This window comes from Danio rerio, chromosome 1 (genome assembly GCF_049306965.1).
Source record: "Danio rerio strain Tuebingen ecotype United States chromosome 1, GRCz12tu, whole genome shotgun sequence".
Lineage (NCBI taxonomy): Eukaryota > Metazoa > Chordata > Actinopteri > Cypriniformes > Danionidae > Danio > Danio rerio.
The window spans coordinates 38,830,245-38,843,413 of NC_133176.1; the positions used below are offsets into that span (position 1 = coordinate 38,830,245).

The 13,169-nt window shown below is 36.2% G+C and overlaps 2 protein-coding genes across 8 annotated transcripts in view; one reads left to right on the forward strand and one right to left on the reverse strand.

The window, feature by feature from the left end:
* Window positions 1–5,510, reverse strand: part of si:dkey-27h10.2 — a 40,814-nt gene extending 35,304 nt beyond the window's left edge. For 3 of the 6 annotated variants that reach the window (XR_012407167.1, XM_021473915.3, XM_073952525.1), the window contains exons 1-7: window positions 5,452–5,510; window positions 5,034–5,234; window positions 4,707–4,859; window positions 4,274–4,309; window positions 2,467–2,546; window positions 822–915; window positions 664–744 (exon numbers count right to left, since the gene is read on the reverse strand). Coding sequence is in view for 4 of the 6 variants with exons in the window: in XM_021473915.3 (XP_021329590.2) it covers window positions 664–744; window positions 822–915; window positions 2,467–2,546; window positions 4,274–4,309; window positions 4,707–4,859; window positions 5,034–5,234; window positions 5,452–5,482 (676 nt within the window). In the remaining 2 variants the exon portion in view is untranslated. The remainder of the gene's footprint in view (window positions 1–663; window positions 745–821; window positions 916–2,466; window positions 2,547–4,273; window positions 4,310–4,706; window positions 4,860–5,033; window positions 5,235–5,451) is intronic. The other 3 variants (XR_012407168.1, XM_005159975.6, XM_073952539.1) reach the window with 2 other exon arrangements.
* hhip (hedgehog interacting protein) overlaps window positions 1–13,169 on the forward strand; it is a 236,297-nt gene that overhangs the window by 76,045 nt on the left and 147,083 nt on the right. The gene's annotated exons all lie outside the window — the stretch shown is intronic.

Sequence of the window (13,169 nt, forward strand, 5' to 3'; positions counted from 1 at the left end):
TGAAATTAACGTTTATATATCTTATTATTCAGGCATGTACTAATAGTTAATTTGTATGTTAATGAATGCTTTAGTATCTCAGCTTCATCCAGTTTTGTGACCTAATCTAAAGTGAGGACTATTTATGCTTTATAAATTCCTTAATGACAATTAAGTTAGTATTAAATGAACAATAATCATTGCAATCTTATCTAAAAATAAAATTACTGTAAAGTTTAAACATTGCTGAATAACAAAAGTGTCAAAATATGACAAAGTTGGATTTATAAAGCATAAATATAGTCCTCACTTTAGATTTATTAATATATGGCTGAATAATAAGATGTATAATTGATCATTTGAATTGTTTATTAACCATTTACTCATGCATTCTAAGTTATCTTAAAAAACACCAACTATTCTTAGATAACTAATTTGTAAATAATGCAATACTTAATTTTGTAATGAAAAATTCATTCTTAACAAAGTATGAAAATACAATGATTAAGCACATTATAAATGTGGTTATAAACTGCTTACTAACATATATTAATGTAGAGTTAATGCTTAACAGATACTTAACAAATGGTTCATAGTGTGTAGTAGTAAAATAGGAATGAATAAAAACCACAATAGACATTAAGATGAAGTGATTACCAGACAGTATGCCTGTCTGTCTCGTACCTTTTCCTTCCTCAGGCTTTTCAGCTTCCTTCCCAATGTCAGGGTCCTTTACTGGCTCAACTGGAGCAAATGTTTGCAAATCTTTAGAAGACAGTATATGACAAAAGGTCAGTTTACACAAGTCACTGTGGCGATGCAAAGTTGGGAATGTCAGGTACCTTTTTCTGACGTGGTGTCAAACACTTCTGCATCCACTGTGCTGAGTGGAATCTGAGCATCTTCTTTTTTAGGGTGCAAGTCGACAGAATACTTCTGCAAACATATTGTTTGTGCATAGGTCAAAAACGATGGGTTGCAACTTTCAAAACAATGTCCTGTTTACTTGCTTGTCCTTTTTTTTTTTTTGAAAAAGACACCTACTAAAATGTAATACAACAACAAAACAAAAATCATTTGACAAAAAGTACAGCCCCCCCCATTAATTAATTAATTATAAATTATTAATTAATTTACTTTGCCACTATCCCTCAGTGGGTTTTACCTATTTGTCGACAAGGCTTTTTTTTTTTTTAATTAAGTGGCATATCATAAAATTAAATTTTTCTTTTATATATTTTACATGTGGCGAAGCAGTGGCGCAGTAGGTAGTGCTGTCGCCTCACAGCAAGAAGGTCGCTGGGTCGCTGGTTCGAGCCTCAGCTCAGTTGGCGTTTCTGTGTGAAGTTGCATGTTCTCCCTGCATTCGCGTGGGTTTCCTTCAGGTGCTCCGGTTTCCCCCACAGTCCAAAGACATGCGGTACAGGTGAATTGGGTAGGCTAAATTGTCCGTAGTGTATGAGTGTGTGTGTGTGAATGTCTGTGTGGATGTTTCCCAGGGATGGGTTGCGGCTGGAAGGGCATCCGCTGCGTAAAAACTTGCTGGATAAGTTGGCGGTTCGTTCCGCTGTGGTGACCCCGGATTAATAAAGGGACTAAGCCGACAAGAAAATGAATGAATGAATATTTACAACCCGGGCTCATTGTGGAAACGTAGCCCCGGGAGGTACGTATTCGAGCGGTTTTTTGTTTTCGCGGATCCGCGAGAGGCCGCTGTGCGCGTTTTTTCGCGTCTCGGGCGGGCGCCTCTCGGGAGAGCGTGGCGTTCGTGCCCGCGCCGTTCTCGCGCGAAAAGCCGCCGGATCGGAAAAAAAAAAAAAGTAAAAGCCCTCGTCTTCGATTTCGACCGCGTTTTCGGATCCCGCCACGTTCTCGCCCTTATTTTCCGGATTCCGTTTTTCGTCTTACCTGATTTCCGGAACCCGCTGTTCCCCGGACTCGATCCCGGTCGTCGTAAACCGCGGCCGGCTCCGGCTCCTCCTCCTCCGGGGCCTCCGCTCCGCCGACGCAACGCTGTGAGCTAGGCGGACAAACTGATTGCGTCAGCAAAGCCCTCCACTCGGAGGCGAGGCGTCGGCTGGCGAGCGCGAAGAGGAGGGGCAGAGCTGCGCCACACCGCCCCGCAGCGTTCGCTCGAAAAAAAAAAAACGCGGCCTTTACGTACCTCCGGCCATGTAAATCGCGGTCTCTAGAAACGTCCGCGGGGCTACGTTTCCAGAATGAGCTTGGGTTGAATATTTACGTTAAAAATGTTTTAATTTTACATTCATATGTAATTTATTCTGAAGGACTATGAAGCATTATTTCACCCATAATTGTGCATTTTATTTTATACATTACTTAAAATAACAAAAAAGGGGGGAGGGGGTAGACATTTTACTTGCATTTTTTGGAATATTTGATGCAAACACCAAAATCTCATCTATGACAAACATTAAAATATATAGTTATAAAATTATTTCAAAAAGTAATAATGAAGTCTCTTACCCTGGAGTTCTTTTGAAGGCAGCAGTAAACTACTACTCCAGTGATGCACAGAACAGCAATGACCAGAATAATTATGTTAGCTGTTAAAAAAAATTCAAAATAGAGTAAGAATATTAAAATCTTGTCGTCAAGTAAAAATTAAGCAAGTAAATCTAAAACTAGGACTGCACAACATATTGTTTCAGTATCGCAATGTGTGTATTCATAATAGTCACATCGCAAAGATATGCAATATTGAGTTGACTTTGCGGTGTAATTTTTACATTAACATGTACAAAACTATAATGTATGCACTGTTTATTTCATTTTCATCTTTGCTTTGTTGCATTTATCTACTGTATGCTTGTAGTTTGTTTATTACAGGTTATGCATGAATCACTCCCCTACAGAATCACCCCAGTCAAAATTAATTCATTCGATAACACTTTAGGAACCAATTCTCACTATTAACTAGTTGCTCATGTTATTGAGATATTGGCTGCTTATTAGTACTTATACAGCACATGTTCTGTATGATCTTATTCTAAGTCTCTAATCCTACCTAATACCTAAACTACCCTAATAACTATCAATATGGAGCAATATAGGAGTTTATTGAAGCAAAAGTCAAAATGGTTTGCTAAGAGGGAGAACAGACCCTTAAAATAAAGTATGAACAAAAATTATTTCCAGGTACAACACTGTGAGTACAGTTGAAGTCAGAATTATTAGCCCTCCTTTAAATTTTTTTTTTCTTTTTTAAATATTTCCCAAATTATGTTTAACAGAGCAAGGAAATTTTCACAGTATGTCTGATAATATTTTTTTCTTTTGGAGAAAGTCTTTTTTGCTTATTTTGGCTAAAATAAAAGCAGTTATCAAATTTTTAAACACCATTTTAAGGACAAAGTTATTAGCGTCTTTAAGCTAATTTTTGTTTCGATAGTCTACAGAACAAACCATCATTATACAATAACTTGCCTAATTACCCTAACATGCCTAGTTAATCTAATTGATCTAGTTAAGCCTTTAAATGTCACTCTAAGCTATATAGAAGTGTCTTGAAAAATATCGATAAAATAAATCAGTTATTATAAATAAGTTATTAAAACTATTATGTTTAGAAATGCGATGAAAAAAATATCTCCATTAAACAGAAATTGGGGAAAAAATAAACAGAGTCTAATAATTCAGACTTCAACTGTATGTGGGGTACTAGAAAGTCTTAAAATCTCTTTTATTTAAAAAACTTAAAGTTAAAAAGTGACTGAAATATTGTTTTGTAGGTCTTAAATTATTTTAAACAGGTCCTAATTTTCCTTTGTTTATGTAAAGCTATCCAGACAATCCAATACACATCCAATCACCAACGATACATCTCAATAAAACTAAGCAAAACTGTATTCATAACTAATATTCTAACAGTTTGTTGTGCATACATAGTTTTTAAAGTTATGTTGAAAACAAATTATGTATACAACCAGGGTCTGCTTATTTTGACACATAATTCAAAATATGTGGCTAAGAAATGACTAATTAGAATTAGTTTTTTTGATTTCCATTTTTTTTTTTTTTTTTTTTTTTTGCTGGGTGATTAAAAAATCCTTAGTGTTTAGCCCTAAATAAGTCTGAAATTTTATTCTATATGGTCTTAAAAAGTCTTAAATTTGACTTGGTGAAACCTGCGAAACCCTGACAACAAAGTATATCGCAATATATCGCAGAAAAACAAAATATCGCAATGTCAGATTATCCAATATCATGCAGCCCTACCTAAAACTGAACATGAATAAACACTGAGAGAGAAAAGACATAGAAAAATACTCACCTGGTCCATGTTTTTTGGGCTCTGGTGCTTTAGTTGCTTGAAAAAAAAAGCAATGTATCACTCATAGGTATGATAATGTAATACTCAAAGAATATGACTACATGTTTAGGTGAATGGCAAGTTTGTGCTCTACTTTGGTTAGAGAAGTCAAGCAATAATTTGCATTTTTTTTCAGTAAACTATTTCTGTTATTTATGTGTTCTGGGTTGCTGAGGATTTTTTTTTTTTTTACAGATTTAAATGTGCGATAGCTAGACCACACACTTTCTTCCTGTGTAAGAATGACTCAGTAGGAAACAAATTAAGCGTTAAAAGGTAATTCACACATATACAGTATATCTCTTGCACAAAAAATAAGTCATTCTGATCATTTTTATTTAGAAAAGAGCAAATAGTGATCGTTGCTTGTGTTGTCAGTATTTTTCTCTCTTACTGGTTGTTGTACAAGTTGTTATGCTGGTTCTTGTTCTGGTTGTTGTTTGAATCGTAGCATTTGTGCTGACTTGTGGGACTTTGTTCAGAGGATTGTCTGTGGTGCTAGTGGTCTGCGGTTCTTCAGAGGTTGGTGAAGTATTTGGTGAATCTGCTGTACAACAGATAAAATATATAACTTCCTTTCAGTTAAAGGTTGTCATTTACACTAAAACAAGCAGCATAGCATTTAGACTGGATTATATTTCTCAATAGTCTCTCTGCATTGTTGCATCAGTGGTGTGGGCAGATGTGCAATAGCAAGATATCAAGCTAAATGAAAAGCTACCTGATCCTTCATCTAATGTGTCGTTGGCTTCTGTTGTGTTTGATAGAACAGTAGTCGATATAGGTGATGAAGTTACAGTAGAGTTGTCCAGAATGGTTTTGTTGGTGGTGGTGTTATCAGGCTTTAAAACTATAAAGGTGCTGTTTGTGCCGTTTATCATAGTTGTGGCCTCATTTCCAACTGCGAGGACAAGTATGGCCCCTGTATATTACCAGAGAAAGCTCATGAAGAACATACAGTATTTATTATAATCAACAAGTTGTTACATCTCTAAAACTCAGCTGCATATTCTGTCATTTTAATGGCTTAAAATATTAAATATACACTTAAATAGCAAATTAATTTTAATCATATAAAGTTTTTGTTGTATTTAAAAGCTTAGACTTATTTTATTAAGGTTAAAAGTCTTCAAACTCACCAAGAAAGAGATGAAGTGATGCGTAGCACATCTTGAGAAAAGATGCTATCTTGTAATATGTATGTTCCTTCCTCAGGACAGTTCATATACTCACTCTGAAACCACGTAACTTCCACTTCTATGACCAGCACAGGATGCAGCAGATATTTAACCAAAAAAGGCACGTAAGGAACTTAGGCAGTTTTGTAAATCCCCTTACACTACATGTAGTGTATTCTTCATTTAAACTTGAACAGGTTGTGTGGACATTGTGATCCATTGTTTGCAGTCTGGAAAAATGGAAAACCCAGCTGTATAGGAACAAGTGTGCATTTGTGTTTAAAAGATTTTATGTGCAATTTCTCACACCAGTAATTTCACCATAGATATTTCTATTTTTAAGGTTAACAGTAGTCTATGTAGTGCATTCACAGCATATGGGGTAACAGCTCTTATTTTACACCATTGATTTTCATTTATCAGGGAAACTTAAAATTAAAATGCTTGACAAATGAATAAAAAACAAAGGTTCCAGACAGGGAAGTAAGATTGTAGTTGTAGTAAGAAGTAGTTGTAGTAGTCGTAGTAGTATTAATAATAACTATAATAATAATAATAATTATTATTATTATTACTACAACTATAAATAATAATTCTTTCTAAAAAGAACATTGAGGCAGCGCTGTGGGTAGCACAATCGTTTCCTAGTGATAGGTTGCAGCCGGAAGGGCTTTTTTTGTGTAAAAACATGTGCTGGATAAGTGGACAGTTCATTCCGCTGTGGCGTCCTCAGATTAATAAAGGGACTAAGCCAAACGAACAATAAATGAATGAATGAATAAAAATAAACGTTAGAGAAACTTTTCAAAATATTAATAAAAAATCTTCTTGTTATAAGCATTTTAATCTTTGAGTAACTGAGTAATTTTTCTTTCTATGGATGTTAAAGGTTTCTTGTTGGAAGCCGATAAAGTTTTTATTTATTTATTTTCAATAAAGTTTTTATTTATTCATTTTAAAAAGTACAGGTATAGGGACCTTTAAAAATATCAATATCAAAAATAGCAATCAGTGAAAGTGTTTCTTAGGGCACCAGGACATTAATTAGATCCATGTTTAGGTTCTGGTTATTGCACACTGGAAATCTGGTTATAAAATCAAGAGCATTTTATGTAAAACCACATTTAGACACAAGGTGTCACTGTAAGTATGAGAAGACAAACAGTTTGTTGCAGAACTCATACGTAGAATAAAATCATACACAACTATGCTAGTAAATACATCTAATATTTGAAAATCTAAATTATATATATATATTATATTCAGATATTGCATCTAAATGTCTAAAGAACATTTAAATATTTAAATATAATATAATATGTAATATACAAATATATTAGTGGTCTGCTTTTGAGCTTATATAAACTGTTTGTTTACTGTTTGTTGAAATAGTGTGGTCTGTTGTTCTGACTGCTGCTGCTGCTGCAAAAAAAAAAAAAGTACATCCACTCCAGTTGATCTTACTTGGAAACTTTATTTACTGGACATTAATATTTTGGAATATACCACAACCAAAATAAATGACGCCATCAGGAAAACTATACAATTTTGGTCAAATATGGGTGAGACTGTATCAGACAAGGTCCAATCCTGTTTTTACACCTACTTTTCCTCTATTACTGTTTTTTTTATAACTTGCCTTTCTGTTGGTTGAATCTAAACGATGTTGATTGAATAAAGAGTAAAAAAAATATTGTGGACTGCTAAATCTAATACAATTCTTAATGTTGCTTACCCCACCTTTTTATACTTTTTATACTCATCATGATGTTTATAACTTTCTGATTTTAAATGATGTTAAATGGTAAGATTTTACCATTTTATTTTACCCCTATTTTTGAATAATAAATAAAGTATAGCCAACTGGAAAGCCTTCTTGCTAAATTATTTTAAAACATCTAATCAGCCTCTCACTTCTGAGCACTTCTGAGTTTATTGGACAATTTAAAAGCCTCTTCATTTAACTATATTAATAAGTGCCCCATTTGGCACAAGATACCTAACCAAAAATTGTGTTTAAGTCAGGTTTTGTCCACTTTGTGGGGACAATTATTACATTATTTTGACATGTGGGGATCAGGGAAAAAGGAGCGCAAGTCTGTAAATGTTAGAAAGTGTGAGTGCTTGTTGATAGAAGGAGGTTGTATTTTCATTTATTACTGTTTATTTCCTCATGCCAGAGGTAATCAGTGAGAGGATTAGTGCTAACTGCCACCCAGTTAGTAGTCTGAGTGAAAAGAGCCCACCAGCAAAACGGTAAAGCAGCAGCAGGAGCAGGGGCAAGCGGCTCCCTCTGTGGGCCTGGCCACGCAGCTCGCCCATGAGGCTCTCTAATCTAGCTCTGAATGAATCCAGTCTGTGCCACTGACTGCCACATCAGAGCTCAAGTGCTGGCCAGAGTGGATGAGCTAATCGTTTCTCTTGGAGGTGTTGGGATAGCAGAGTAGCGAGTGAATTAGAGAGAGAGAGAGAATGGGTGTGGAGAGAGGAGACCACCCACCCGGCAGATTCAGGATTCGGGAGGCCCAGACGCAGAACTCCATTCTATGACCCTCTGTGCCGCCCGGAGCTCCAAGCTGGACCCTTCGCAATTGTGCTGCCGCCCCAATGTCCCCCAACCCCCACCTCTCCGAGCTAACACAGGGGGAAAGGAGGGGGTGGTGGTAAACAGCCTGTCCCTGTCAAACCCCCCCACCCCACTCTCTCTCTCTCCTTCACAGTACAATGGGAGGGAATGCAGTGGCTGAAGCACTTTTAGAGTGGCCAAATGCTGCAAAGGCTGAATGAAACATCTGTGGAGGCACATAGCCTAAGGAGGGAAACGCTGTTCTGTTGTGAACCAAACTGCCAACCTGTTTTTCGGACTTTTTTTCCCTTGATTTTGGCAAATGTGAGCATACTGTATAAATGATTTTTTACAAGGGTGCGAAAGATGTGATTTTATGTGTTTTGTTGTTCGGGGAGCAGATTCCTACATATGTTTTCCACATCCTTATAACTTCATATATATTACAAGCTGTCGGAGAAATGTAATGATTTTGTGGAAGTTATAAACTGGATGAAGTTAGAGAAAAAAAAAGGAAAAATAGCCAAAGAATGTACAATAATTAACTTTATGCCATTTTAAACTAGAATCAATGTCTTGTTATGTTTAGACTGAGACTTCAATGAAAACCTGTTTGAATGTAAATACTCGAACCATGTGGTTTGCCTTAGAAAGATTTTGTTTGTGCGTGTGTGTGTGTGAATTAAAAGCATTTGCATTATAAGCATGTCCTCGTAATGATATAATAAATGTGAGAGACTTGTTCTGTTTGTAATATTACCTCTCCAAAGCACCTCTGGGATAGGTACAACACTCAGACATCCATCTGGTGTTTTAGACAGTTGGCCCATCTGCTGTGTCATCTGTATTTTTCCTGAGATGTTTATCAGATGTTTGTACACAATAGTTAGAATCCAATGCTTTCCAGATGATGAGCTCTGTGACAAACTATGACATACACAACCCACATTTCCCACCAGTTCTTTGTAGCATTATTTTAGAACAAAAGAGTTATATTAGATTAAATGGTGACAGGTTATTTTAGAAATCAGAAAATTAAATTAGACCATCAATAACTGATAAGTTAAGAGGACTAGTTAAAAACTTGTATACAACATACAGCACTGATAAAATCATTGTAATAAAACCTTGCATTCTTATTCTTGCCTTAAATTATTATTTTTTACATTTATAAGCTGCACATTCACACTTGTCAACCTACACAGTTTTTTAGACAATAATAAGCATACGATAGGGCTGGGAGATTAATCAAAATAAATTTGGAAATGCGATTAAGCAAAGCTGTGATTGTTTATTCAGCTTTTGTTATTGATTCAGAGAAGCACAATAGTGGGTTTACTATACGCCACAAAAAAGTTCAGAGAGCCGACTGTACTGACAAAATGAATGAGCATCACATTTGCCTGATTAATCGTCTAGCCCTTTTATACAGTGTAATCATTAGGACATAAATACAGCTCTGCAAATACCTCTGTGTACTTGACCTAGTGGATATCAGTAACATACAACTCTTTAAAGTTTGATTCAGCATAAAAGTAAATATTTGAACAAAATTTGCATCTTTGAAAGTGCCCACTTTCTTAAATACATAGCATATTAATTAGGATTCAGCCTGTCAAACTGTGTATCATAAAGGTGGTTCTTATGTTTTACTATATTCCAGTTCTTCTTAAGTCCCATTATACTTACTTCCATGGCCGTTGATAATTAGCTGCACCATGTTGGTGTTTTCTAACATTTTATTTTAACATGGTGGGTCATTATCCCAACGCTCAACACCCAGCCTGGAGGACCAGGACATACACACATACACTATGGGCAATTTAGCTTACCCAATTAACCCATAGCGCATGTCTTTGGACTTGAGGGAAACCCATGCCAACATTGGGAGAACATGCAAACTTCACACAGAAATGCCAACTGACCCAGCCATGGCTCAAACACGATACCTTCTTGCTGTGAGATGACAGCAGTATCCGCTGCGCCACCACACCGCCCAAGTTACATTATCGTCAATATAATACTTTTTTTTTTTTTAGCTAAAAATGTTTACAGCACTAAATATCCTTTGTGCATAGAAAAAAACAAAACATGAATGCATGAATGGTTTGTAAATCCGACTGGCTCGTTTCTCAAGTTCAACTTCCTTAAAGGGCCATGACACCCACCACTTTCGGTTAAAGTCTACTTCAGAATTTTTTTAAAAGATGCATGATTAATGGGCGTGGAGCTCCGCGAGCATCGGGTAGGAGTGGGCGTGGCCAGCAGGGGAGAAGGGTAGCGAACGAAGCTAGCTCACAAAATGAGACAAACCGTGAGGAGACGCATGAGTTTATAGTTTACAAAGTTAAAATGCAAAGAAATGAACTGTGATTTAATGCCCTGCTACATTTGTTATTCGTAATTTCATATACACATAACCACAATTTATATCATTATAAAGATAAGTTTGTTCATGTAAACCCTATAAATGAGTACTTCTCCCTCAATCCCCGTATCCAGCAGACTCAGTGCAGCAGGTCTCCTGACCTGTCTATTTTAACCGTTAGCCCTGCTGGTAATCTGGAGGATTTAGGCAAACACAGCAGCACAGTGATGTGTCTGAATGTGAACGAACTCCTGATAAAAGACAGCGTCCGCCATTCTCTAATTCTCGTGCTGCTCTCCCAACAAAAATGCTAGCAGCACACACACAGCTTTGCTGTATGATCGGCCCTGACAAGATCGCGGGGGAAAACATGCAACAAACCCCGTGGATCATGGAAACAAATGCATATGAGCCTTCATGAACGGCTAAATATGTGTGCCCGTGCCGTGGGTCCGTGACGTGTCTCAAAGCTCGGGCTTGACTCCGGCAGGTCTGGCTGGTCTCATGAATAATTAAGCAGCCGGCTCTTCTCATAGGATAAGAAAACTCCGCTATGAATAATAATGAGAAACCGATGCGTCATCATTGCACTTGCAGTACAGCGCTACGTCGCCGATTTTGATCCCGCCCCAAAAACCATTTTAAACCCGGAAGCTAAAATTTGCTGACAAAAGCTCAAAATTATCCAGTTTTCCCCACAATTAAAGCTGACAGGTGCTAACATTGTCTTAACTTATGCTCAACAAACACAAATCTGTTAATAATAAAAAAAAAGTTCTCCAGGGTGTCCTGAACCTTTAACTCAGTGCTCTGGCCATAGTAGTTAAGATATAACTGAATATATAGATACAGTTCTGATATTCTGACAAAGTGAATGCAATTTGGGCAGAGTTACTGCACACACTCCAGTCATAAGTAAATATGAATATTTTAGTAGATTTAGCCAAATTGCACATAATTTGTACATTTCTTTCTCTAACCATCAAATACAATTGTGTTGATTTGTTTGCTTTGAATTCAGGTAAACCCTATATCAATGAAATAATAATTTAGCAATGACAAAGCCACTTTTTAGCAGGCTCTGGCCCTCTCTGTACTTTTTAAGAAACTATAGGATGGGGGTTGATAAGCACAGCACAAGTGTGTTTAAAAACCTTTTGTTTGAAGTCCTACTACTTGTCTCAATTGAAATATCCACTGCACATATACATTTGTAATATTGCACATATACATTAGTTATATTGTAAATATCTACTGCACATATACATTTGTAATTATGTTCATATCTATCTGCAAACTTTTGATTAATAATAGCAGCCGGTACATATATTAATCTATTGAAAAGCTCTGATTAATATAACCTGTATATATTATTTATAGTGCATCCATTTATGAATATCACCATAGTTTTTCTACAATTGCACTTTATCCTGCACTTGCTGCTATTGCACTTTTGGTTTCCTGCATTTCGTTGCCTTGCACTTGTACATGTGTAATGACAATAAAGTTGAATCTAGTCTAATCTAAAACTTAATGCTGTGGATCCAAATCTTAAGTTGTTTAATAGCTTCTCTACTATTACTAATTTGATAATTTCTCACTCTATAAGTGTATGTTAAATTTTATTTGTTCAAACATGTTAAATGACAAACAGCAATAGTTATTATAACAGCTAAAAAGCAATTCAGTAAGATAATTTTAAGAATAAAGTCAGGAATATATCCAGCATTAAAATTACATCAAATATACAAAAGTTTACTTCGCTTTCAGCTAAAGCTGTTTGATTTGGAACCAATAATGGTACTAAAGATTGGCCATTAGATATACTGATTAAATTGTATCTTGTTTAACAACCATAGAGACATCAGAGCAAGTAGTAAACCATAGATCAACTGGCAAAAGTAAACCAGACCTCCACGAGTTCATGATACAAGATGCACAAAAAAGACAAGTTACATAAAAATCTAAAGGGGTACCTTAAATAATGTGTTTGGGTAAGAGATTCACCTGAAAAAACAGCAAAAATCATCCCAAAGGCACTCGAAAAATGTGGAAAAATATTAAAAGATATTTAATTTTATATTTTTCGAGTGCCCTGGACTGATTTTTGCTGTTTAGTAAAAACATGTTTGCTAAGTTGTGCGCTGTCTAATAGGTTATACTAAAGCAGACTTATTTTTTATGGTGTTTGATAGTCCAGTCTAGCAGGCGAAGCTATTACGCCGTTGGAAGCAGGAGTTGTCGGGGCTCCAGTGTGTGTCTGTATAGCCACTTAAGATGAGCTCAGCTTGGTAATAGCTGAGGTTTGAACTTACAAGACTTCTAATGCCAAAAGGTCAAGAACTGTGAGCATTCAAACCTCTGGCCTGCTGCCTCTCCTTTATCCCCCCTCTCTATGAAAGCTTCCTGAGGGCTGCATTTGACAGGCGCTCTCTGCAGAGTCTGTATAAATCATTGTTCACATTGTTTCGCTTGCTTCTGCTTATATGCAATGCTCTGTGAGTTTCCTACTCAAGCAAAACTAAGAAAGAGAGATTTTATTTGCAGGTGGGTTATTGGGGAACCATAAATCATATGCGTTGTAGCTGCTGTTTTTCTTGCTAATGATGCATTGCGGTTGAAGATCACATTAGCTGTAGTTGAATCTACTTGTGTGATCTTGCAGCAATTTGCACATCTTTACCAGACAACCACGAGTGGCCATTTATATAATTTGTCCCATGTGTTTTTTTCATCACTTTTTCG